The 27,856-nt window shown below is 40.0% G+C and overlaps 1 protein-coding gene across 2 annotated transcripts; it reads left to right on the top strand.

Moving 5' to 3' along the window:
* On the top strand, positions 1-27,856 carry LOC146666228 (lysosome membrane protein 2-like). 2 transcript variants are annotated; one of them, XM_085414143.1, is made up of 13 exons: positions 2-482; positions 13,936-14,093; positions 15,920-16,067; positions 16,249-16,440; positions 16,588-16,679; positions 17,185-17,304; positions 20,667-20,845; positions 22,755-22,873; positions 22,977-23,050; positions 23,144-23,195; positions 24,078-24,230; positions 24,375-24,416; positions 24,728-27,856. In XM_085414143.1, the coding sequence occupies exons 1-13, from the start codon at positions 360-362 to the stop codon at positions 24,836-24,838; spliced, it is 1,563 nt and encodes a 520-aa protein (XP_085270269.1). In that variant the 5' UTR covers positions 2-359; the 3' UTR covers positions 24,839-27,856. The 2 variants fall into 2 exon arrangements, with proteins under 2 accessions (XP_085270270.1, XP_085270269.1); XM_085414144.1 differs by lacking the exon at positions 24,375-24,416 and having other exon boundaries at positions 1-482.

The following is a 27,856-nucleotide window of genomic DNA, read 5'->3' as shown; positions in this document are numbered from 1 at the left end:
TACAGCCTGCTACAAATACTCGTGGCACATGTTTTATTTTAAGGTCGCCGCTTCAGACCGACTGAGAGGAATGGGGACCTCGTGGTAGTCAATAAATAAAACTTTCACTATCACCAGCAAGTCACAAAAAACTTCCTCGCAGCTCTCTGTAATTTTGGAAAACTAAACGCTCAGCACCTTTGAGATATAGCCGTGAAGAAACTTTTCCGCAACTTTTTTCAGTAAGCCAAAGAGGGGAAAAAATTCTGTGTCTGCAGTGGGGAAACGTGGGGACATTAAAGTGTCCATCCATCCATCCATCCATCCATTCATCCTTCAAGAGTCCCGCTCGCATCTCTCTCTTCCTGCCACTTGCCAACATGACACGGAGATCGTGTACCATTTACGTGGTTGGGATCACCTGCGCCGTCCTGCTCGCGGTTGGGATTGGCTTGTTTGCAGGGCAAGTTTTCCGCACATTAATGAACAACCGCCTGAAAAAGGTAAAGGGAAAACACACACACCGTTATATTCTTCTACCTTTTAAAGCTCACGTGCATGCATGGCTGCTTGAATGAGTGATGACGTGCATTTTCCCCCCTGTGAATGGGCTAATTGTTTACAAGGAGAGTGTTGAGAATGATGAACACTAAAATGATGCCATTGTCTGTGTGCCTGTGTGTGAGACCCTTACTCATTTGCATACCCTCCAATTCTCTTCACACTTTCCAACATGAGCTGTTTTTTCCTGTTGGTTTTATTGCATTCATTGTTTTATTGGTCATTAAAATAAAGTAATGTTTTATTTATCCACATCAGAAACCTAAGTGGATTGCGCTGAATAGAAACAAGAGTAAAATAGTTGTTCAGCGACTGTTCAAACAGACAGTGATGGGCTATGTGTCTCAGAAGGAGTGGCCGCGTGAGGTGGAGGGGGATGGGCCAAAAATGGGCTGTTATGGGTTAAGTAGCCTGTACTATGCAATCAGCACTTTCTCTTCTCTACAGTTACATAGCCTCAGTCCCAGTTCCATGAGCACACACATGACTATAAATACTTCTTCCTAGGAAATGACTGATCTAAAGAAATTCCTATTGATCTCTTATATTGTGATATGTATATCTTGTCCCAACAAGTCACTCCTCTTGTGCAAACAAGTTACTTTCTTGTCCACACAAGATAAGAAGTCAACTCAAACGTAACAACATAACTTTTCATTGACTTTAAATTAAGTGTAACAAGTTAAGATGCCGCAGCCACTCTAAACTAAAATATTAGCTGTGTAAACTCTGTTTCAACATCCCACACCAGTGCAATGGGTAAGATAGAGCAAGTTTGGATAACTTGCAATTAATATGCTAATATGGAACTGCCATGCAAAGCTAATGGACGTCATGGCGCTAATTCTTCAGAATTAGTTATGTGCTGTGGACTGGCCTACAAAGTTTTACTATCCGCCTTTGTGTGTTTGCCGAGTAAAATCAGTCCCACCTTTGGCCATCAACGACTGTTGCCAGTGATGATTAATGCCCTTAGTGGGGATATTAAAGATTAAATTAGTAATATGTGGAAAAATAATAATGAATACCTTTTGTAGTTCCCGGTATCATTTTTAGCATTCTGTTTTTAATGTTAAATCTTCCTACTTTGTTTGTCATGGCAGTGACAAATGTGGAATTCATGGAGTTGGTTCTGATATTAGCTAATCTAACTATGCTAACTACAGTTTACGCTGGTCAAAAAAGTTAAAGGAAAATGTTTAAGTCAGAGTATAGCAATCAGTTAAGTAGCAAAGGGGGTTGTTAATCAGTTTCAGCTGCTTTGGTGTTCATGAAATTAACAACAGATGCACTAGAGGGGTAACAATGAGACAACCTCCAAAACAGGAATGGTTTCACACGTGGAGGAAACAGACATTTACCTCCTCATCTTTTCTGACAGTTTTTTCACTACTTTGGCATTTGGCTAGAGTCAGTGTCACTACTGGTAGCTTGAGGTGATATGATGACCCTACAGATGTTGCACAGCTAGTCAAACTCCTCCAGGATGGCACATCAATACGTACCATTGCCAGAAGGTTTGCTGTGTCTCCCAGCACACTCTCAAGAGCATTAGGAGTAGGAGATTCCAGGAGACAGGCTGTTACTGTAGGAGAGAGAGCTTGAATCTAGATAAGCTGGAAGGTCCTTAACCCATCAGCAGGACCAGTATCTGCTCCTTCGTGCAAGGAGGGACAGTTTCAGCACTGCCAGATTACCTACAATATGACCACCAGCAGGCCACTGGTGTGACTGTCTCTGACAAAACAATCAGCAACAGACTTTATGAAGGTGGGTCCTTTTAGTGGGTCCTGTGCTCACCACCTGGCACTGTGGTGCCTGATCATTACCAGAATTGGCAGGTCCATCACTGGTACTGTCTGATTTCCACAGTTGAGAGCAGGTTCACCTTCAGTACATGTGAGAAGGAGGAGAAGCTGCACAGAACATTCAGCATCTCTAGTTTGGTGGTGGGATAGTTATGGTCTGGGGAGACATATCCATGGGGGGAAGTGTTACATAATTAATTTACTTATTTATAGAACTTTCTATAAATGCAGTGTATGTGTTGTCAGTGCTGAGAGGACGTTTTCCACCTGTGTTTGTGGGTTCCTGTGAAGTTTAATAAACTCCTTGCTATCTAAAATATAATGGGACACTGGAGTATATTCTCGAGCATCTCACACTTCTGATAATCAGCTGTCTGCTTGACGTTTATTCAGCTGTGTAAAAAATATAACTTTGATCTCAGCCAAACCGATTTACTCAGGAACAAATAAAATACAAAAAAAAGCCAAACAATAACATTTTTAAGTTATCTAAGTGACTTATATATGTTTAACCTGAGTAGCGAAAGACGGCGGTGGGTTTGAAAACGATTTGCACCGAGTCCGGTGTTCTCACGGGCTCTAGTGAGCCTTGCCCCCGGCTAGCTATCGAGCTAGTGGGTAACAGACGTCTCCGAAAACGTCAGAGCACTTTTGAAAATATGTGGTGTCTTGATAAACTGAGCAGATATTTGAGGCTTACACAGCTACATTCTCGCCTAAAAATATGTTAAACGTTTATTTTGTGACCCAGAAAGAATAATAAGAGTATTATTAAAACTAACTAGCTGCCGCCATTGGCTGTATCCCAATTCAGGGTCTGCAGCCTTAAAGTACGCATTTCAAGGCCGATTACGTCACAGCAGCGCGCCGAAGGCTGTCCCAATTCAAAGGCTGCTCGAAATGCGGCCCTGAAATGCGTCCTTCATTTCCCCGAATTTTAAGGCTGTGGCAGTGTAGACTTCATGGCCCAGAATGCATAGCGCGGCGGTGGGTGTGGATAATTTTGCCGAAAAAAAACAGCGGATGAGGGGCGCCCGAAGAGTAAACTTTAAGTAAGTACTGAATATTATGTCACTTATTTATGTGCAAATGTTTAATAACGACGAACATTAAAACATTACTGTTGGCCACATGTCGGCAAAGTTATGTGACATTAGTGACGTTTGTACTAACTTGGTTTTATATCCTTTACTTTAAAATATACAGCGTTCAATAGCTGAGCTTAATCTTACAGAGAATGATCAAAGCTCATGTAGAAACAAACAAACAAATGAACAAAAGATTTTCTCCTTCATTTCTGTCAAACAAAGCTGTATGACATGTTTCCAGTTGTTAGTATCATGGTTGCTAGGCAACCTGGACAGCGCAACAGAGGCTAGACCGTCCCATTTCACAAGCCTCGCACTTCCGGCCTTAGCGGTCTTTGAGTACGCGGCCCTTGAGGATCGTTGAGGCTGCGTACTTTAAGGCTGCAGACCCTGAATTGGGATACAGCCATTGTTGGAAATTGAGCTGGGCTGCGCTATGAATTCTGGGACAGAGCTACTTCTTCTTCTTCGGGGTTTAAGGGCAGCTGGCATCCTTGTACATGCAGTGCTGCCATCTTCTGTTTCAGTCTGTTATTACACTCTTAAATCCTACTACTCATTCCTGCGTCTTTTGGGATCTTACAAAGCTTCAAACGACGCGTCGACGATTTTGACAGTCGACGTAATCGTGACTAGTCGACTAATCATGGTAGCCCTAATGCTTTTTTACTGTTGCTTATGGGAAACTCATACTTAGAGCAATGTTAACATCAAAATTGTCACCCACACAGACCCCAGTCAAGTCATCCCGTTTCAAGAGTTTTGTGGGTTTAGAGGATTCTCAGATGGATTATCTTGAGAACCAAAGGTGAAAAGGTCAGAGGGACACAACTACAAATAAACACACTGTCAGGGCGTCGTGCATTCAGTGAATTTATGCTTATTCAGTGAATTTATGCTTATTCAGCTGCCAGTCATAGTTCCTAGAAAAGAAAATCAGAATTAGCAGGTCATGCTTTTAAAAATAATCTGTATTGGCCAAGAACAGTGCCATCTGTGCATCTTCAAAAGAAAGTTTGCATTCTCAACATGTAGAATAGCTACTGTTTTCACTTCCTTTAACTCTTGTTTTTTTAGCCATTGTGTTTCGTAGTACATTGAACAAGGATCATTGATTTCTAAATGTTTTAATTAATTAAAGCTAACTGAAGCGCTTAGTCTTGCTGCATAAGCTTAAAAATGGGTCAGAAACTTATCAAATTGGACGGGTGCATTGAATGCAACAGTTTTGCGATCAATGTTTGATCCAGCATCTGCCCAACATTGAAAACATTTGTAGTAATGTTCATCATATCTTTAGTCACTGAGGTCCAGACATTTCGATGATTTCCAACATTTCAGATGGTAGAAAGTAGTGGAGCTTTCCCAAAAGGTTCACTTTTCCTTAATAATAGTGCGGACATGAAAGACCCATTGGCCCACAGTCAGTATTCTCATATGGCACACCTTCATGCTTGTTTTCATATCAAGACTTCATAACAGGTATCAGATTATTCTTCGCAGACTTTAGAGGTCGACAACCATATGCAAGACTTTCTATTGATGATGTGAAAATTTTCATTTTCTTTGACTGTTAGGCTTGGTGTGGAAACAGTATGTTTGCACTGAAGCACCGCAGCAATTTCCTAATTTTGTAAACCCGCTCAACATTTGGCAATAAAACCCTTTCTGATTCTGATTCTGAAAATGGAGAAAAAAACAAAAAGGTAATGAGCTGAAGATGAGCTTCTGCAGTTAGTATATTTTGATCACAGATGTCACAGAACTGATTAATGTCATTAAATTATTTTCACGCTTGAACAAGAAAGTTGTCAGAATTTTTAGTCGTCTGTAACAGAATAGTCTTTAGTCGCTAAATAACACAATTATGTGACATTTATATTAATCAGTAGCACGTCACTTACAGTGATAAATATACTTTTGACTCAAAGTCTGGAGCCTTAAGAAAATCTCTATGTAAGTGGATTGCACAGTAGCTCTTTCTAAAAGAGGTTTAGGTACTTTAATGCCCATTAGTAAAACTCAAGTACAGTCAGTTTCTAGTCCAGAACAAAACAAGAACATACAGGCCATTAAGTTATTGAGGTCAAGAGACAAGGTGGAGGGTTGGTGGTTACCGTTATTCTGAAGAGGGGGGTCTGGGGGTCCTACTACATGCCTTGTAGTTAGGGCTGCCACAAACGATTATTTTGATAGTCGACTAGTCACCGATTATTTTTGCGATTAGTCGACTAATCAGATCATCATCCATTGGACTTACAGCATACAGCTTATTGCACCAGCAGCATCTGCTCTTATATAACTATCATTAGCTTACAGCTTTAAGTGTTTAAGGTATGTGGTAACTAAAAATAAAGACAAGATGATAGTTTATTAAATTTTAATGGAATTTGCAGATTGTTTCAGTGAAGTTTAATAAACTCCTTGCTATCTAAAATATAAGGGGACACCGGAGTAAATTCTCGAGCATCTCACACTTCTGATAATCAGCTGTCTGCTTGACGTTTATTCAGCTGTGCAAAAACTATAACTTTAATCTCAGCCAAACCAATTTACTCAGGAATAAATAAAATACTAAAAAAAGCCAAACAATAACATTTTTAAGTTATCTAAGTGACTTATATATGTTTAACCTGAGTAGCGAAAGACGGCGGTGGGTTTGAAAACGATTTGCACCGAGTCCGGTGTTCTCACGGCGCTAGTGAGCCTTGCCCCCGGCTCGCTAACGAGCTAGTGGGGTAACAGGCGTCGGAGCGATTTTGAAAATATGTGGTGTCCTGATAAACTGAGCAGATATTTGAGGCTTACACAGCTACATTCTCGCCTGAAAATATGTTAAACGTTTATTTTGTGACCCAGAAAGAATAATAAGAGTAATATTAAAACTAACTAGCTGCTGCCATTGTTGGAAACTGAGCAGGGCTGCGCTATGAATTCTGGGACACAGCTTCTTCTTCTTCTTCGGGGTTTAACGGCAGCTGGCATCCTTGTACATGCAGTGCTGCCATCTTCTGTTTCAGTCCGTTATTACACTCTTAAATCCTACTACTCATTCCTGCGTCTTTTGTGATCTTACAAAGCTTCAAACGACGCATCGACTATTAAATCAGTCGTCGACGATTTTGATAGTCGACGTAATCGTGACTAGTCGACTAATCGTGGCAGTCCTACTTGTAGTGTGTATAGTTTAAATATTCTTGTTTTATTGTCAGAGTACAATTTGGGTTACTCCTTTACACAGTGCACAACTCTGCTTGGATCAGCTGAGTTTTGTGATTGTGCTCTATCAAGCATGTTTTCCAAACAGAGAAGTTGCAGAGTATGCTGGTTAACAAGGTACAAGGTCAACACACATAACATAATGTTGCTACTCAGATATTAATTGATACTAAAAACAATTACTGATGCACCAGTCATTTCCAGCAATATTGATGCCAACAGTGTCATCATCACCTCCTTTATCTGACACATAACTTGACAACCACACCCAGACAAGCAGGTGCACAGCCCTCGCTTTCGCTAGCAGATAAATACATGAAGAGCAGCAAAAAAAACTTGGTGAAGCATCATAAACATTAGCTATTATTTATCATTAATATAGCAGCGAGCAGAAATGATGAAAAATAAAACCACTCTATTAAACTGGGAGAGAAGTAGGCAGCAAATGTTAATGGTCCTGTCCGTATATAATATAAATAGTTATTTGTCTTAAATGTGATATCGTTGTCTTAAAGTTCCTGATTAAAGTTAAGAAAACTCTACCAGCAGCCAGATAGAAAGGGTAGAAGTCTACCTTAAAAATATTTAATCTGCAACAAAAATGTGATGCAAATTAACCAGAAGCACATGAGGTAACAGAGGTTATTCCTACAAACATTTGCACAGATCAGTATTCGTTATCAATATCAATACTAAGCTTGAGATGATAGCATTTTGACAACCCTAGTCTTTGGTTACAATCTTTAGAGTTCAGATTAGTTTCCATTTGAAAGACCCGTTTACAACAAGCTTCATCTCTCTGGTTCATGGTTTGTAGCTTCCACTTATATACCCATATTTTAGCCTGCATAAGAAAAAAAGTATTTAGTGAAGTGTGAAGTATTTTTTTTCTGTAAAGTAATGTGATATTTTTCTTGTAAACTTGTAAACTTCGCTTGGGTTGGGGTTGTGCATGACCAAACAGTTTCGTCATACCCAAGGACATTTCTCAAGAACAGGAAATCTTTATCGGGGGTATTTTTGGCAGTTTTGGAGCAGTGGCTTCTTCTTTTGGATTAGCCTTTTTGTTTATGTCTGCAATATCTGTTTGTTTGTTTGTTTGACTGTATGCTTTTCATACAAGTTTCACACAAGACAGATACAAACTTAAAGCAAGATTTATATATATATATAAAAGATGTATCGAGGTGACATAACTCAAGTGAGCTTCTTACCCTCTGGCATTACTGGACTGAAAGTGAAGTAATCTGTCTGTAAAAAGTAGTTGAAAAAATGTCTTTGTGTCTTGCATAAAGTAGATGTCCAAATCAACTATGGTTTGCTAAGATGAAATATGTGTAGAGGTTGGAGCAGTAATTTTTATAACTTATCCGGTTGTTCAGTCTGACGTCACTAGCCGTGTCTGGGCCTGAACTCCGCTGCAGGTCCATATATCAAACGATCACTGTGGCATTACTGAGAGTTGAAAAACAGTCTAAAGTCTTTCATCTTTAATAAAATGATCAGCGTTCTGCTCTACCAGGTGTAACAATTGAGTTTAACATCCAGGCATCCATGAAAACGGAATTTATGACATTTAACGGAGTTAGAAGTTAACAGGAAGTTAGCTCGCTAGCTTCTATCTAAATACAATATAGCATGTCCTGACTGCGGGGTTTTGGAAACAAATTAAAATTAATTAATCCGGTTTTGGACCGGATTGTTTATGTAAACACATGTTCATATGTAAGTGTTCAAGCTCAAAATGAAAATGTTTGCATTTTCCCAGATGAACACTCTGGAATTTACCCAGGAGTTGCTATATATGATCATTGTTGTGGCTTTAATGGTCACATTAATTCATATCAAGTCCTGTTAAAACAAGAAATGAAAGTTTTGCAAAGTACACCATGTTTCATAAAAGAATTCTTCTTCACTTGTTCAAGCAAGTAGATAGATGTTTGTTAATAAAATGGCTGGAGAAGATATCAAGTTTCATTTTTAAGTGGAAACTGGAAAGAAGAATGTATCTGTGGGAGTGACACAAGCATTTAACTCACATGGAGACATACTCAGTTATCTGCTAGTTTGGCAATATGATATATTTCAGCTGTGTCAAGTTACTGCCTTTTCCACATTGCACCAGCATGAAGGGTCTCTTCCCATGGATACCCTCCCAGCAGTAGACTCTCTATGTGTGCTAAGCCTCTTTCAGGTTGAAAGATTTATTGGGAAACTGGCTGGCAGTCTCTCAGCTCATATGTGAGTCAACCAGGGTCAGTATAAGTGACCCACTGGTGAAGTGATAATGAAAAATGACTGATTCCTGAAAGGAAATTTCACCATCATTACCATCTTCACTATAGTTTCTGACTACTGTCTCGTCTCTGGACTTTCTTTTGCTTAGTGGTTTTATTTTGAAAATGTTAACCTGCTTAATAAAGCTGGTGAAGGTGCACAACTTGCAAGTAAAATAAGCTTATTTGTATATTAACTTAGGGAAATGTTGTGGCCAACTTGTTAGTCATGCTCATGTAAACCTCGTCAACCTCTTTGCAGTGTGAGGGGAAAATCTTTCACTTAAGAATTTAAACATAAATATTTAATTCTGCACCACCACGATGCTTCCTTCCACAAGTTTTACATAAAATTTAGAGGTACGTGTTGCACGGTCATCAAAAATGTCTTCAGCTTTACTGGAATGAATTGTCGCCCTTTAAGCTTTACGCCTGTGATCACTGCTTTATTTTGAATTCTTAATTCGATATATTTAGTGTTGAGCCAAACAAAATTCTGTCCCGGATAGAAATATTTGTGAGTATAAAGCTATGTACGTGACACGTGAAACGAATGTAAACGGTGAATGTAACATTGAATTCACAGTGGGATGATGAAATTAATTAATATATACAAAAATATGATTTAAATTTAATTTATGAATATAAATTTAAAATGCATGGATGTTAGTAATTGCTGTATGTGTGATGATGTCTGTGCAATAGTGATGGGTCGGTAGCGAATGAAATGGCTGTTAGAGGCTCCTTATCACGAGCCGTTTTTTTTTTTGTTTTTTTGTTTTTTCTCTCACCCGCTCGCACTTTTTTCCGCTTCACTCGTGCGAGCCTTGTGCTTTACGCTGGGAAGAGGGGGGAGGGGCGGTAGTTACACTCAGTAGCACAGGAACAGAGCAGGAGCAGTGTTGCCAACTTAGCGACTTTGTCGCTATATTTAGCGAGTTTTCAGACACCTTAGCGACTTTTTTTTTAAAAAGTCGCGACTTTTTAAAAAAAAAGTCGCTAAGGTCATACTCATACTTTTTTTTAAAAAAAAGTCGCTAAAAAAAGACGTGAAAACGTGTATCGCTTTTACTCTCAACAAGCAGCGGGTGCTGTAACACAGTCAGTTCTTCTTTTACTCTTTTACTCATATGCTGTTTTGTGGATCACAAGGTTTAAAACTACTTATAAACACACACACACAAAGTAACTTCACCAGAGTGCTTATTTCGGGTCACTTTTGCCAGTCCAGGCCCGGGTAAAGGAGCAGGGTTGGAATTGTGACATTAAAAAAACAATAATTGCTAAAAGAAATTTAATTTGTAGTTCTAAATAAACTCTAAATGCATTTAGGACGTTTTTTACTCACTTTATGTCTCTTCCACGATGTTATTTCTCTCTCCAACAACATAGGTTACAATTAGATTAGCATGACCAATTATGCAAATTAGGCGATGACGTCATTTAGCGACTTCTAGCGACTTTTAGGACAACCAATAGCGATTTTCCTTACTGAGGAGTTGGCAACACTGAGCAGGAGGGAGCCAGGGATAACAACAGCACATTAGAAAGGTATAGTACTCATCCACAACTATTTTCAGTTGCGGATGATAAAGGATACAGAAAGTTTATTCATGCAAGCCTATATGACAGAGAATGTGCATGTTCTTTTTGTTTTCATATTTTAATTTATATTTAATTGTGTTGTGGTTTGCAGAGTTTTGTGTTGTTTCACTTTAAATTTGTAAAAGGAAAAAGCTGAAAATTTAAATAGTTAAAAGTTGAAATGTGAATAGTTGATTTTTGTATTATATGATTTATTTATTACATTTTATGTGGAGTGAATAAATAAAAGTATATTTACGGTGGCCCCTACAGACAAATCACGTACAAACCCTGAAGCACGTACAAACTCCAAAACACATAAAAACACGTAAAAACTCCAAAACACGTAAAAACTCAGAAGCACATAAAAACTAAAACACGTACAAAAGACAACAGAAGTGCTCCAGGATGCTAGGGCACAGTGTTGAGCGTTTGTTACCTAGTGGCTACACAAGCCAGCAAGTACCAACGACCGGATTTGGTGTGTGGTAATAACAGGTAAATGAACTTTTTTTTATTTTTATTATTTGACTATATATGAATGCTTGTGTATAAATACACAAACAATACACATATGCTTTCATGCTTTTAATTGTGTAATTTAAGTGATCTAGGTAGCTCTGTTTTGGAAGTTCAGTTCATGCTAGAAATGTGTTTTGGAGTTTGTATGTGCTTTTTGGAGTTTGTACGTGCTTTGTCTCTAGGGGCCACCGCATATATTTATATATAAACATATATAAATAAAACCACTTTCTTTTTTTACATTAGTAATTCCTTTTGTGCATAATTTTATATTATTGTTACTAATAAATTAATTAAAGCAACAAAACAACCTGAAGAGCCGGTTTAGAGCCGAAAGAGCCGGCTCTTTTTAGTGAGCCAAGCCGAAAGAGCCGGTTCTCTAAAAAGAGCTGGAAATCCCATCACTACTGTGCAAAGTTTTGCTCAGATTGGCCCACCCATTCAGAAGAAAATATATAGATATGTATACACACATATACTGAAATCATTATACTAAGATTTAAGTTGCAGGATTGTCCCAAAGTCAAACTTCCATCCTTTGGTTGTGTTTGTGCCAAACCATAATTCTTCACTTCTGCAGTTTGATTGCAAGTGGGTTTTATGGACAATAGAAAACTAAATGGACCTTGATACTGCACAGAGACCTGCCATCTTCAGAAGTTTTCTGATGACTCTGCGGTGGTTGGATGCATCAGCAGGGATGATGAGACAGAGTACCGGGCTGTGGTCGACTCCTTTGTCACGTGGTGTGAGCAGAATCATCTGCAGCTCAACGTGGCAAAGACCAAGGAACTGATCGTGGACTTCAGGAAGACCAGGAAACACTTGACCCCTGTTTCAATCCAGGGGGTCAGTGTTGACATTGTGGAGGACTATAAATACCTTGGAGTACACATTGACAATAAACTGGACTGGGCTAAAAACACCACAGCACTTTACAGGAAGGGCCAGAGTCGTCTCTATTTTTTGAGGCGACTGAGGTCCTTCAACATCTGCCAGAAAATGCTGAGGATTTTCTATGAGTCTGTTGTGGCCAGTGCGATCCTGTATGCTGTTGCATGCTGGGGGAGCAGGCTGAGGGTCGCAGATGCCAACAGACTTAATAAACTGATCCGTAAGGCCAGCAATGTTGTGGGGATGGAGCTGGACTCCCTCAAGGTGGTGTCGGAGAGGCGGATGCTGTCCAAGATAAAGACAATGTTGGATAACACCTCCCACCCACTCCATGACATGTTGGTCAGTCACAGGAGCTCGTTCAGTGAGAGACTGAGATTACCGAAAAGCACCACTGAACGACACAGGAAATCATTCCTGCCTGTGGCCATCTCCCTGTACAACGCATCCACTTAACACACTGTTTGCTGCTACAGCTACACATGTTTCTTTTCCAAATATTTATTTATAAGTGACTTATGTATGTATGTATGTATATATATGTATATATTGTACTATTCTTAGTTAGCGTATTGTCTGTCTTGTCTTAATGTTGGTTTAAAATGGAGCACTGTAACAAAAAATAATTTCCCCCAGGGATCAATAAAGTATTCTGATTCTGAATCTGATATAGTCTCGATGGTTTAAATAATATCAGGGCTGGTCTACAGTTCTTTGTTTGGCTTTGTTGAATCTTTTAACCACTACTGAGGCAAACCCATTTAGAGCCTACAAAGCCTGTGCACCATGACTGGAGGACTTAATGAATACTGTGGCCTCTTGCTGTGCCCAGTGTTGTTCACATCTATGTATGTGAATGTCTGCACATCAAAGCACTAGCTTTAAGTGTATTTATGTAATCACCTGCTGCATGTGTTTTCATATGGGGAGTGGTGTAAGGAAAGCAGTGGTAGATACTGAGATAAGAGGGTTTTTTCTGTTCCTGTTTTCCATGTATTTTAAGTGCCATGCTGGGAGGTTTACCCTATTGATTGTTCAAAGCATGAAATAAGATCACAGAAAGACCACGCTCTCCCTTCCTCAATCTAAGGTGACAGCTTTATTGTCCTTGGCCACTCAGCTAAACCTTTGTCTCTGATCAAGTAGAGGGGACCGCAGAGGAAGAGGGGGGAGGAGTAAGAGGGGTGAGTATTCCCCTAAAGCATCGAGCAGTTCTGGACCTATTTCTCCAGCTATTAACTTAAGATCAATCTGACACAATTAGGCCAGAGTGAGATTTTCTCTTAATGTTCTCTTGAAAGAAATGCTAATCCTCTCAGAGCCTTCAGTTTTTTGCCTCTTTCTTTGCCAGTATCTCAAAATGTTCCTGCTACCAGCCAGAGCATCGTTGTCCGCAGGCAATGACGTTTGCTGTGAGAATGAAGCAGGATAGTTGCCTGTGTTCCACCTCCAGGGCCTCATAAGGGCTCAGTACTGAGGAATGTGGCTCAGTTCATTAAGGCTGGAGTTCTGCATAAACAGTGTGCATCCAGCTTTCTGCATCACATGATCGGTTAGCGGCTCTCCCCCAACTGCCTGTTGCCACAGGCAACCGCTAACAATTGGAGCAGTGGAAGGGCCTCCCCTCATACCATTCATGTGTGCAGTCAGTGTTCTTGTTTTTGCCGCTCAGACAGCATCTCCCCTCCACGACCCCCTACGGATGATTTGTTGTTACTATTTGTTTTTACTAGGAGCACATTGTGGAAACTTCATGTTCAAAATGTGTTGGCTGTTGCAAAAGTTTCCACTTTGTGCAGGAAATCACCTGAAAACCACATAAAAAAAATGATGTCAAACTCCATATTGAATAGAAAAATGTTTTAATGCAGTATGTAAAATGTGCAGTCAGCGTTTTTATATTAATTACTCCCAAAAGATTTGCTTTTCACAACCATATTTGTGAGTTTGAATTATATATGATGATGAGTTTTCAACTAAAAAGTGTTTCTTATGTCTCAACAGGAGATTGTGTTGGTAGAGGGCAGCCGCGTGTTTGACTCATGGAAAAAACCTCCCCCTCCTGTCTACATGCAGTTTTACTTCTTCAATATGACCAATCCAAAAGAGTTTCTTGCAGGGACAAAGCCAGAAGTTAAACAGATTGGACCCTACACGTACAGGTAAGAAGCAGGAGCAGAACTTGTCAACTTCTTGTTGACATGAATGTTAGCAAACAGATGTTTATGGTGAGTGTAAAAAAAAAAAAAGTCTTCTAAGAAATCACTGAAATCACACAATCTGGTAAATGTGCTCTGGGTAGAGACTGTAAATAAAAGATGGATGTAGCCACGGGGACATGACAAGTACCTTTTTGACTCAGGCTACGTCCACACGTACACGGGTATTTTTGAAAACGGAGATTTTTCGTTAACGGAGATTTTCCGTGTTGTGGCGTTAACGTCATTTCAGATTAATGCTGACAGCACTAGTGGAAACATAATGAATATGACTGCACATTTACGCCGACATCATTCTAGTGCAAAGACAAGTGGAAGCAGACAAAAACAACAAGCACGCATGCTACAAACTTTACCCGAGTTAGACAGCTGTTAGCACGTGATTCTCCTTATGGGGACCTGATATGTTTAATATGCTGCTGAGAGTATACCCCAGAAGAAGCGTATAGTATAGCTTTTATTTTGGAAAGAGCCATTTCTCTGTAATAAACTCTCTTTTCCAAAGATGAGTGATTTCTTGATCAGATAGATTAATTTTTTTTATTACTTTGTTGTTTCAGCAACATTAAATTTAAAAACTGTACTTTTGAGTTAAAATATATATTTATAATTTTAATAAATGACAAATTAAAAAGGCGTAAACATTTTTTTTCTATATCGAAAAAATATCGAACCGTGACACCAAAGTACCTAACCTAACCGTGAATTTTGTGTATCGTTGCACCCCTAGTATTCTGTATTATTCAAAATGATTGTGTGAGTCCGTAACCTTACCATGAAAGTGTTTATAGAGGTTTGTCTTATCTGGGACTGTAAATCTTTTTGCAATTACAGCTATCGCCATCTGGAGGGCTACAGTTTGAATTCAGATTTTTAGGCACTTCTATAAAGGCTTATTTTTTCTGGCTATAAACATGGTTTATTAATGCTGTAAAATTTGGCAATTGTGATAGTATAAAACATATTAAATATATATAATACCACTACTACTGTGTTGCCATATACTGTGCATGTTGAATTTTTGCTTAGGTTTTCTAGGCTGGGCCACAGGTCATAACCCTCAGGCTGTGTCATGTGGCCTTCTGCTTTTCTGCTTCCTCTTTGCGATATATTACTTTCATCTTGTCTTTTCCTCAGGAGGCCTTTTTAATTTTTTTGTGTGGGTTGCTAGTTTTTAATCACTAGTCATCAAAATCCTGCACTCAATTAAGCCCTAAATGATGATAACTGCTAAAGCACCGGAAACGTTGCAACAGCCAACATTGCGTATCAAGATAATCTATTCCTAGAATGTCATTTTAACAGTTTTGGGTTGGTTAATTTCAATACGATGAATGATAAAACTGTTGCTTCACAGCAAGAAGGTCCTGAGTTTGACTCCCCAAACTGTCTGGAGCCTTTCTATGTGGAGTTTGCATGTTCTCCCTGTAACTGTGTGGGTTCTCTCTGGGTCTCTCTCTCTCTCCCACTGTCTAAAGACATGCACTTAATGTACTTAGGTTAACTGGGGATTCTAAATTGCCCATAGGTGTGAATATAAGTGTTAGTCCTGCGTCGCACTGGCAACCTGTCCAGGGTGTTCCCCGCTTCTCGCCCTATGATAGCTACAATAGGCTCCAGTACCCTCCACGACCCTGATAAGTGGAAGAGAATGGATGCAGGGATGGATGAATGGTTGCAATGTTGGGCTAAAATACAAATGCAGTGCTACGTTTATGTGGTCTGCGTTTGGGGATTTTAAATGACACTCTTTTCCTGCGTTTGCACAGGGAGTACAGGTACAAGGACAACGTAAGTATGGTGGCAAAAGGCAAAATGGTCTCCGCGTATAACACGAAAAGCTTTGTGTTCCTGAGGGAGAAATCTGTGGGTGATCCAGCTGAGGATAACATCACCACTGTCAACATCCCTGCCTGGGTGAGTCATGAACTGAAAAAGTAGAGGAAAGTGGAAATCCAAGTGGGTTAAAGAGGACTTTATGTTCTCTTTGTTACTGAACATTGTTTATTGTGTCCTCATTTCCATCTCATTGTCCACCTTATCCCTATTATTAGTTCAAATTTTTTTTCCTCACAACTGCTTCCGTTCCTGTCTCCAGGCTGTCATGAACAATGTGAAAGATAGTTTCTGGAAGGCCTCCATGGTTTCAATCTGGATGAACTCTCTCAAGAGTGATCTGTTCACTACACGCACTGTGGATGAACTGCTTTGGGGCTACAAAGATCCTCTGCTGGTTCGCGTTGCTGGCACCAAACCTGAGGTGGAGACGGTGTTTGGACTCATGTACAAGGCATGTAACAGCTCTTTACAAGTAATATAAAGCTATGAAAAGAAAGTTGTCAGAGCAGATCCTCCATGAAGTCTTGAAGATTTTTTGTTTCTCCAGAAATAACATTTGAAAAACACGTTTTGAATGTTTGTTTGTTTTTTTATTTAGAAAAATGGAAGCAACGACGGTGAATTTATCTACCACACTGGAGAGCAGAACTACATGGATTATGGCCGGATCGAAACATGGAAAGGCCAAAGGTAGTGCTGATACAGTCTCACGCAAACACACTCTCCCTCTCTGTCTTCATCCAGAGTGATGAAATTTTATTGGGTAACCTTTGTATTAACAAGCCTGTGAAATCCTTTTTTTTCTACTTTTTTTGGCAGTAATAGAGATACTGTCTGCCTGCCTTCATCCTGATCTTTGCCCTTAACACAGAGCACAGAGCAGGATATCCTGATGCCTTAAAAATGGCCTTTACTGAACCTTCTTATCCAGTTTTATTGTCTTAGGTCCCCTGGAGCCTCTAATTACGCTTGTGCTCCTGGGTGTTTTTTTTTTAACTGTGACTTTCAGATAAAAACACATTTGATCATCAAAACGTACCACTGCAATTTATGGTTATTAAGATGAAAACGATAAATTTGTTTTCACTGGACGGGATTATTTTGAAAATGAGATTTGTTTTCTTTTTTCTTTTCTTTTTTTCGATTTTAAATACAAGCCTGCACATTCCAAAAGCCTTTTTTGGTTGTTTTGTAGGGAGTTGACTTTCTGGAGATCTAACTATAGCAACAGCATCGTTGGATCAGATGGAAGTGCTTTCCACCCCCTGCTTGACAAGGATGAGCGCATTCACATCTTTACTCCAGACCTGTGCAGGTACGGTTCATCACCACAGTGCACTCCAGCCCTTTTGGTGGTATGCCAACCACATTTTATCCACTGTGGTGAAGTTTTGTGCACCAGTTTTTATTTTTTCTGTACTAATGTTTAGTTTAGTTTTTAGCTACTATATACATAGCAAAACCCAGACCTTTTTAAAAAAAAATTCCATTCTGTGACCATGTTTTTTTTCCTGTAAAGTTGGTCTTTTTTTATCACAAGTCTGTGGGGAAAAGCTAATTTTTGGAGAGAACCTCAAGTGGCCATTAGAGGAACTGCAGTTTTGACTTTATTTTCCTGCTCTTGGAGCTTGGCTATAGCTAAAAATTACTGTAGCTGGCAAAGGAGGGAAAGGGCATCAGCTTTGACGTTAATTTTATTAGTCATGTGGTAAAAATAAAGTGTTATTTCAATTAAAGAGTTTTTCAGTAAAACACATGTAATGTGGTTACCATGGGGACCTGTGTGCCCCTATCTGTTTACACTTGGTGTCCCATTTAGGACATTTTACATGGGGATTGCATGTTCTATTTCTGGTACATGACAAGCAGACCAGTGTGGAGGCTTTCACATCTAGTATGGAAATAATGTCCACAGCCTGTGGATCACATGGTATGTTATTTTAACATCCTGATCACTTACTAACAGCTCAGTGGGTGACCTCTCTTTGCTGTTGACTTTTCTGCTTAAAGCACGAGGACTGTTTGAAACACTTAAGTGGCATTTTCCAGAAAACACCATGAAAAGGCTTCCTTATTAGGAGAGTTTCCGTCTGGAACATCAGGGACAGGGTGAGAGAGGGAATGCAAGGACAATTGTGGAATAACAGAAAATAAGGAGAGAGAGAGAGAGAGAAAGAAAATGCTTTTAATGCTTGATGATTGATGGTAAGTGTTACTTTGTGCTAAGCACAGGACAAGTATTTCCTCTTGGAAGTGTTTGTGAGAAATGTTCTCAACTAATGCTTTTGGGGAAATTTATTATGGTTCCTCCAGGATTTCCAGGATGTCTTTAGAGACAGTTTGACGACTGCTGAGAATTGCAACGAGTACCAAATTTAATCCCAAACCTTGTTTGTTGCAAAACAGACGTGCTGCTTCCCTAGTCTTCATAGCAAGAGTTTGTCCTTTAGAGAGCACAAGCTGTTTCGGACGTCTTCCTCATGTTGTTGAGCGTGGAAACAATCTGGAAAGTCAGAGTGGAATGGTTGCACCTTTGACTTTGATTGGACGTGTGTCAAAAACCCCTGCACCAAATATTTACAAAGCACTTTCACCTACTTGTTCTTGGCCTGGTTGTGTCATCATGGCGTCTGTGTAACTGTGACTAAAGGGAATACGCCCCCTCCCCCCTTTATTGTACTTACTACAATCATTTGAAGTGGAAGTGCTCCATTAATACATGACGACCTTTCACACAGATCCTCAGCCCTATGTATAAGTCACTCGCTTAACATAACTTTGTGTTTAAAACGCATGTTTAGTTAAAAGAGAACACCTGGGACTGCATAGCAGCAGAATTCCCATCTGTGAGCTAAACGGGTGGTGGCCTCTCGGTCCAGAAACTGGCAGCTGAGCTACAAAGAAAAAGAATTGGTAACATGTGTCATTGTTCGAATACCAGCTTCACCATCCTTTTGCTCATCATCATTACTGACTTCATTAGAGGGTTTTATTTCATTTAAAAAATGTTGAAAAAAGAAAGTCAAAAATACACGAATATTAAATGACAGAAATAATAGACTCTCTCATATCATTTTAATTTAACCAGCCCTGTGACACTTTTTCAAAGCCTTCATTCTGTATTTAGTGGTCACTCAAACAAAATTGCATCGCAAATACATTTTGGTGAAGTTACGTACGAGCAAGAACCCTACAGAGCGCTGAGTTTAAAGACACCCTAAAAATGAAAGCAAAGAAATTATGTACAGCTTATGTACAACTACGCAGCAACTCAGAGGTTTACTTAGTAGTAGCCTGACAACATCGGGGCGTGCTCCTAATGAGATGACAGATGGTGCCCTGGGGGATGTCCTCCTAGATCTGAACCTGGGCGTCACTGACCTCCTGTGCAATCTGAGGTGCGTAGGATGGAAACATAATCTCACAGAAGTTTTCTGTGGGATTTAGATCAGGTGAGCTTGGGGTCCAGTCAGTGGTAACAAATTCTTCAACCTTCAAGACCTGCCTCCATAGTCTCTGCACATGAGATCGGACATTGTCTTTCACAAGGAAGAACCCAGGAACCACTGCACCAGAGTGGTGGCTCCAAGGATTCATCCCGACACCTAATGGCATTGCCTGGTCAGTAGATGTTTGTATGTACCTCCATGGATATGCCTCCACCTGCTGTGATCTGTGAAAAGCACAGATCTCCTGTGATAGACCTGCCAATTCTGGTATGCTATGGCAAATGCTAATCAGGCTCCACAATGCTGGGCAATGAACGCAGGGCCTACTAGAGGATTTCAGGCCCTTAGACTGCCCTCATGAAGTCTGTTTCTGATGTTTGGTCAAAGACATTCAAAATCTAGGTCATTTTGTAGCAACCCGTTCCTCTGTGCACAAAGGAGCAGATACTGGTCCTGCTGATGGGTTAAGGACCTTCTACTGCCCTGTCGAGCTCTTCTATGGTAACACTGTAATAGTTCTCATTCCTAGCAGTATAAGGCCAAGGATTTTCACTTGGCTTTTCCCAGGAAGGTCAAGGGAAAGGTCTGTACAGTATTGTTGCACGATTGGTGGGCTGCACCCTCCCAACCAGCTGGCAGACACTGTATAGAGTGCTTTGTTCTCACTAAGACTGGTTGGGATTCCCTCGACAAGACAAAGCTGCAGATATGCAGGGCAAGGATGAACTGCTCTCAGTTCTCTTGGATGTTGGGAAAAAAACCACACACACATTTAAAGATTTCACAGTGTCTTTGCTCCCAGTACTAACAGAAGGTTAACACCACAATATATTATTTGTCTTCCCTGCTCCCCTTACAAGTCTAGATTTACTGATGAAGGAGCCCCAGCAGGATTTTAGCATATTGTTGAAATCAATGTCAGTCATCTGGTTTCCTCTTTGTGTCTCTGCTGAAAGTCAGTCTGCAGTGTTTTTTTTCTTTTACTTAGTTCAAACAGTCTTTCTTAAATAACATAACAGAACATTTCTCATGATCGCATTGCTTGTTATGAAGTTCCTCACCAAAGGTACAGTCCTTAAAAATATTAGTTTGAAGTATTCAGCATTCACACTCGATCATGCTGAGAATTTCCAGCAAAGTTCCAGCAGTCATGTGTCACTATGAAATGCTGTGCTCTGAGTGAAGTTAATTGTTTTTGTGCAATGTGACTGTTCACTTTATTCTCCAGGACCATCTACATGGAGTTTGAGAAAGACGTCGAGGTGAAAGGGATCCCAGCCTACCGCTTCACACCTCCACCCTCTGTCCTGGCCAGCAAAGAGGAGAACCCGGACAATGAGGGTTTCTGCGTCACCCCAAAGGAGTGCCTGGGAACTGGCGTCCTTAAAGTCAGCCCCTGTCGGAAAGGTAATCGACGCAGCACAGTTTCTCTCAGAAACTTTCCATGCATCGGTCATGATTCAGCACCAACATAACCCATTTTATTCTTTTCTCCAATTTCTTTAATAATGACACAAAAGCTTTGCTTAGACTCAATGTCCAATGTAGTAGCCATTAAATACTAATGGCTACTACACTGATATCAATAAAGTCCTTCTTTTGTTTGTAATGCTAATACCCCCCTAAAATACCCATGTGACACAGCTCTCCCCACACCTCAGGCGTCATCTGACATGACTGACCCAGTAGCAGAGTGGGCGGTAAGCCCTGTCACCTGATTCTGCCCTTGAATATGACCGGGCATTACCTCAGTGTTCATAGCTCAGCTGTGCCTCATCTTTCCATCCTGTAAAATCACAGTACTTGTGGTTTCAACATTTCTTTTACATATTTAAAGTAAAAAATATGGAATTTTTTACATGGTCAATGCAGTTGATGGCCCGTACTGCACCTTTCTGTCACAGCATGCAGCCATTTCTAACTAGTTTCACAGAGTTATTCCAGCAAGTGAACGTCGAGCCCTGTTTTTTCTCACGTCAAGGTTTTATTGTTGTGAAGCGATACATTTGAAAAACTCCGTGCTTTGCTTCAGAATAATGTAACTGTGCCAAAGATTAAAACAGACGTCACAGATTGGCGTTCTCAAAAGGATTTTCGTTGTCCACTAAAACAAATGGAACAACTGCAGTTCACTTCAAAGGTAAAAGTATTTTTGAATGTTGTTTAGCCATAAAGAGAAATTTGATTGCGTGTTTATGGCCTGGAGTTAAAGAACAAGCGCAGTAAATAAAGGCCTCTATAAGTATACCAGTATGTGTGTGTGTTAGCACGCCCGCATTGACCTTGCCAGTTGTCATGTGAACAGCCTCTCAGGTGACTGCGTGTGTCCAATGTTTTTGTCAAACGTCTGTTGCTAAACAGGAGAGCAGGAAAACTCTCACCTCTGCCCCACTTTATCAGCACCTCTAACTGCCCCCCTCCTCTCATAACTGTCTGGCTTTGTCGCTGCTGCTGCGGGGACACATGGTTTTTCCACCGTTGGACCATTTGTGTTTGCTTGGGCCACCCACCAAAAATGTATCACTTGACTTTAAGATTGCGAGTTTGACCGAGGTATTGTTGTAGGAACGTGAAGTCCTCCATTGACAATATAAGGAAGGAACTCAGAAAGACTAACAAGAAATTTTATCTGGATATCAGCTGCCGCCTTTAATTGCTCACACAACAGGGGTTATTGTCCATTTGTGATGATTTATTGTTTGTTTTTGTTTTTCTTGGACCCCAAGTAACATGTTGCGTCCCTGTCAGATCGTATCTCACCACCTTCTTCGCCTTTTGATCTGTTTTGTTATTGTTGTCATGCCTTGATTAGATCAGACTTCAAACATGAAGGAAATGGGGCATTAAAATGTTTTCTGTGCTGCCGCTTTAATGGCAACAGTTATGTCATCTTTGTGGCGCTTTGCTTAACGTGTGTAGATTCGCCATAGTCGTGTGAAAGAGGTTCGAAGGTTTTACATAGGAGACATAAAACATGATCTGAACAACAGCACGTGACTTTTCTACTCTGCTTGAGCACTCAAAGTGCTTTATACTACAAGCCTCGTATCTATATAGCATTGAGACAGTCACGCTCAATTCAGGGTTCAAAATTTTGCCCGAGGATGTCTTGGCATGCAGATGGGAGCTGCCAGGGCTCGAGCCACTAACCTTCCAAGCAGTGGACAACATGATCTAGATCCTGATCTCTCTTCTTTTGAAGAGAAGAGGCTTTCTCCTTTTCTAGATTGGGTCAGTTTAGTGTGAAATGATGGCCTTGCAGCAGAGGCGTGCGGGAGCTCGAGTCTTATTAAACATTTTTCATTTCTTCTCTCAGGTGCGCCAGTGGTTGCCTCCTTTCCTCATTTCTACCTGGCAGATAACAAATATGTGGCTGCCATTGAAGGACTGTCACCTGAAAGGACGCATCACCAAACTTTTCTAGACCTAAACCCGGTAAGTCTTCAGGCTTAGGGTCAAACATTAAGATGTACTGCTACGCCACCTAGTGGTGGAGTTCTGAAGTGTATCTATGTTTATATACATTATTTTCTGACAGACCACTGGAGTGATTGTACGCGCTCACAAAAGAGCGCAGGTGAACATCTTGATGCAGCGAATCCCTGGATTCCCGTGAGTAACACACACTTCTGTTGTTGTTTTAAACGTATGCGTGTAGGTGCTGTTTTTGATTACCAACCATATTTTTTGCTGCACTTTTAACAGGACCACTAGATCCCTGAATGAAACAGTATTTCCTGTAATGTTCCTCAATGAGGTAAGTGATATTACACATGCTGAAACACAGGAAACTCCTAGATCCTTATTATGAGGTGCAATAAAGAAATTAAACAGTATGTCAACATTTTGAAAAAGACACGTGTTACTGAGAGTTAGATGATTATGTCGGTCCAGCTTAGCTTTACTGAGCTGAGTGTGACTTGGAGCAAAGATAGAAAACAGCTGGAAACAAGCGACCTGGCTCTGAACTAATGTAACTGGCACAAGGGTGCGATGAGCAGAGAGTCCAAGTAGTAACTGTCTCCCAGCCAGGAAATAGTCCTGCCCGATAACCTCCCTAAAGACACAGCTTTGTGTTTTTTCACATGGGCCTCACAGCAAGAATGTCCTGTTTTAGAATCCACCAGCCTGCTGGGGCTCTTCTGTGTGGAGTTTGCATGTTTGCTTGCCTGCATGGGTTCCTCCCTCGGGACTCCTCCCCTCACACTGATTGAGCAGTTAGAAAAAGACAGACAGATGGGTTTTGCATTGATTAAGCACTAAACACAGTGCTTAGTAACACAATTAAGTTGTGTTTTTCTGGTGATATTACAGCAACTAGTGCAGATTTCCAGTTAAGATAAGAAGAAGCCCAGCTGATTCAAATTAGGCATTGCCAAGCAAATTTGGTGTTTTCCGCTGAACATGTATCTCTCAGCTGTGTATCCAGTCTCAAAAGGATTTCTTTTCAAGAGATTTAGACAAGGCCAACATAATCAAAAGTAGATTTGGTTCCCAAAAGTCAAAGCCTGGCTAGATTTTCCCACATTTTCAGCCTTGATGCATTAGTACTGATTGGTTTCTTCATCTTCTGTATGCTCAGCTGAATTCCCCTCTTCCTCTGATGGATCTTTTACTCTCTCTCTCTCTGAATAAACAGAGCGTGGAAATTGACGATGCGTCTTCAGAGAGATTAAAGAAGCTTCTGCTGATTAGCAATTTGGTGTCCAACTTCCCTCTCGTCATTGTGGGACTGGGTGTTATTCTGCTCATGGTCTTTGTCATCCTCCTGTGCCGGGCTCGCAAACAGAAGGTATGAGACTGCTTCTTGCTGAGTCCTAACAACTTACAATTTGCCTGCTCCTAATAAGTCATAATTTTTGCACAATTCATTGAGTTGCTTAATTGCACACTAATAACACCGAGCTTGTGTTTCTCACTGTGTGTTCCTGGGAAGAATGAAGTTAAGCGCATTGTGTTTACCAAGCCTCTTTATGCTGTAAGTGTTGCTGCTTTATTTTATCTGCTTTATTTATTCATTTGTCTTACTTTGGTTATTATTTATCACCTAAGTGCCTTTTTTCATTTAATCTTTCATTGCACAGCTAGACCAGTTTCACCTGACTTAAAATAACTCTGCTAATGTACACTTAATGCATTGCATATTAATACTGCCTGTCTTTTTAATTGTTGTGAGATGGCATGATTAAGGGGAAGCAACCACTTTCCATTACAGGTATAACTTTACAAATTGTAATAAGACCTGATTAGTTTGTAATGCTGCTTTATGTCCTTAATGTCCCTCTACAGTCGTCCGCTGAAGACGACACCGCTTACTCTCCAGTTAATGATAAAGAGAAGGAGGATCCCCAGAATGGAACCTACATTGGTCTGACACCTAAGGCTAACGTGGAAGCTTGAGGATGTGCAAGGGGTCTGTCATAGAGGGCTCAGGTGAAGAGGATATGTTTTTAGTCTCAGATGTCTTGTATTATATGCTCTTAGGTTTCCTTAGAGAGCGCTAAACTCTATTCCCAGACAAACAGTGTTTAGAACACAACAGTGGCTTCTTCTAGCTGCTGCTAATTATGTAAAAATAGTTGTAAACAGTCATCCAGTAAGCAGAGATGACGAGTGTGCTCTGTGGTGGTTCTAAAACAGGGGTCCCCAATCCCAGTCCGCGAGGGCCGGTGTCCCTGCTTTTAGATGTGTCCTTGATTGATCACAGCTGATTTAAATGGATAAATTACCTTCTCAACATGTCCTGAAGTTCTCCAGAGGCCTGGTAATGAACTAATCATGTGATTCAGGTGTGTTGACCCTGGGTGAGATCTAAAACCTGCAGGGACACCGGCCCTCGTGGACTGGGATTGGGGACCCCTGTTCTAAAACAATCACACCCTTTAAATGACGGAGGATCAAAACTGCCAAAATTAAGAAGACATGGAAAAAAATGAGTAAATTAAGGTTAATGGAATTTATTACATTATTTACAATGCATTTGTAAATGATTGTGTTTGCTTTTGTATTATTTACCTTTGTACTATGGCTCCATAGTAGAGTTGTTGTGATTGACACCTCAGTCACACTCGGGCCAGAAACTGGTCAGCGACCCCCTGCCGACCTCCCATATTATTTACATTTGTCATAATTATTCTGTTTATCTACAATCAGATTTAATTTCATCTCTCTGTTGGCATTTTTGTGTTTTTTGAGTGGGTTGGGGTTACATGTAGATTTCCTGTTTTGGTCCCAACTAGCCAAACAACAAAGAACCACTCACTGCTTAAGGAATGGAGAGTGAAAGTGGACATTATATTCTGGTTGTTTTTGTTTTTTAACGAAACATTCATTGTTGCAGCCAAAGAGACTGCTTTTCCCAGACTGTCTTTATTAGACTGTTTTAAGTGTCCTTGTTGTCCGCTGAGTTACTGAGTGTCACTAGTTAGCTAACATAAGCTAATGTAAGTCTATTAGCAGCAACCAGTCCAGTAATGTCATATTCTGTACTGGCGCAATATAGCACTAAGCATGTTATAAAAACACATATTTTTTTAAATCCAGCTTCACACACAGTTTATAGAGGTTCATTTGGAAAAGCAAATATGTTTGGCACAACAGTGCATTTAAATCATAATTATGATTTTTTTTTTCTTAATTTGGCAGTCTTGGTCCTCCATACAGAGTTAACTTCCTTTCATTATGGCTAAACTCATTTGTCTTGCTTTAGACTTCAGATTTTTGGAATGATTACTTGTACAAGCGCACCGAAGTCATTTGGGGAGCAATGTGATGAAATCCTTAAACTAATGATTTTTTGGGGTGTTATATTTCACTCTCAGGGGGTCTCATCTTAGAAGCTGTAAAGCAGTTATTAAAGCAGGAGAAAGCACAATATACCGGATGATAAATCAGTGTTACTATGTCTCATTTGCATTTCATGTTACAAAAAAATGTCACATAATATTTTCTGCTCATCCATGGCGCATAGAGGGTTATCTAACAAAACCAGCATACCTGAGAATCTTCAGAGTATGGCATTTGTTTGTAAATACATACAGTGTAAGAAGTGACGAACTGCTTACATTCCTCTCAGCGTGTGATGGGGATGAGTATCGGACAAAACACTGTATATTTTGGAAATTTTAATTTGTAAAGTAAGACCAACCTTGCTTTATGGTTTTTTGTGTTGTTGTTTTTTAAATGTGTCATTGTAGAAATGTTTGAATTAAAGACATTTCATGTAAGAACTTTATAAATATTTATAAAGCTCTAAAGCCTTAACCACGGCAGATTTCTTTGGTTGAAACCATTGTTACGTCCCTCTGTAGCCTCGAATCTGCTCAGTGTGTTCAGCTGGTGCTAATTGGCCACACCTAATCAGGTGTGGATAAAAGCATACCTGAGGCAAGCTTCCCAGGGAGCTCACTAGTCTTTGCCTTGGTGGCACCAGCAATTTTAGCCAACCTGATAGTCCATTTTAAGATAAACCTCTTTTTACATACACTCTGGTATTCGTCTCCTTTTTTATGTTGCGGCTTTTGAGCCGGGTCGTAACACCATGATTCAGACAGTACAGAATTTATGTGTTGACAGTATTTTGCCCTGTGTAACTGTTTATGACTAAGTGATATACTTAAATGTCTTTTAGATGCTGTAGTAGTGTCTTTAAAGTTACTGGATTTCTTGTTCCTTTTAAAGATTTTTGTTGCGTGAACATAACACTGTGCCATATCAACAAATCTACTCGTGACTTTTTTTCCTTCTTCTTCTTTCAGCTACCAAAAAATAATTAAATAAATAACAAAACCTTTTGATATTTCTAATATCAAACAGTAGGGTCAAACTGCACTTTGAAAACTCTCTGCCTGACTAGCAGGTTGTTGTGCAGGGTCACAGTTTTCTCACTCGATGCTGGTGATGAAAATGTGCCGTCATAATGTGATCTGGAAAATGCTGCAGAATTCCGGCTTTTATTACTGCTCATGTAACATTTTAATTAAAGGCTTATATGCACTGTGATAATCGTAATGACTATATCAGATATTAGTGGATTCATTTGATTTTAGTAAAGTGTTTAACACGTACACTATAATAAGGAAAAAATGACTGCATTTTAGAAACTTTGTGCACAGCGTTTTATATAAGAGTTACAAACTCACAAGGAGATGAAAGACAGGATTCATCTGAATCCCTTTGAAAAATACACAATATACAGTATAAAAACACAGTTGTGGCTAAAGAGAATAAATTATTTTGCTGTGTCGATAAAACCAAAACACATAAAGCAATGCGTGGACTGTTCGCTGAGCTATGCAGTGCCATACTTTGATTGTAGATGTTTCCTGAAAGTATTGTTACTGCCATAAAACACATACTTGTTTTGAAAATGTTGAATGTTTTTATTCTGTATACAAAAAATAAAAAGTAGTTTCAGTA

The sequence above is a fragment of the Rhamphochromis longiceps genome, linkage group LG7, assembly GCF_057381845.1.
Source record: "Rhamphochromis longiceps isolate RC_006_pf linkage group LG7, R_longiceps_female_GT1.1, whole genome shotgun sequence".
Lineage (NCBI taxonomy): Eukaryota > Metazoa > Chordata > Actinopteri > Cichliformes > Cichlidae > Rhamphochromis > Rhamphochromis longiceps.
This window is presented reverse-complemented; position numbering and strand designations above follow the sequence as displayed.

What these genes read in the sequence shown, in the direction of transcription:
- LOC146666228 (XM_085414143.1), top strand. Translation starts at nt 360, where the DNA reads ATGACACGGAGATCGTGTACCATTTACGTGGTTGGGATCACCTGCGCC. An exon ending in TTTACTCCAGACCTGTGCAG is followed by an intron (nt 17,305 to 20,666) that starts GTACGGTTCATC and finishes TTTATTCTCCAG; the next exon opens with GACCATCTACATGGAGTTTG. An exon ending in AGTCAGCCCCTGTCGGAAAG is followed by an intron (nt 20,846 to 22,754) that starts GTAATCGACGCA and finishes TTCTTCTCTCAG; the next exon opens with GTGCGCCAGTGGTTGCCTCC.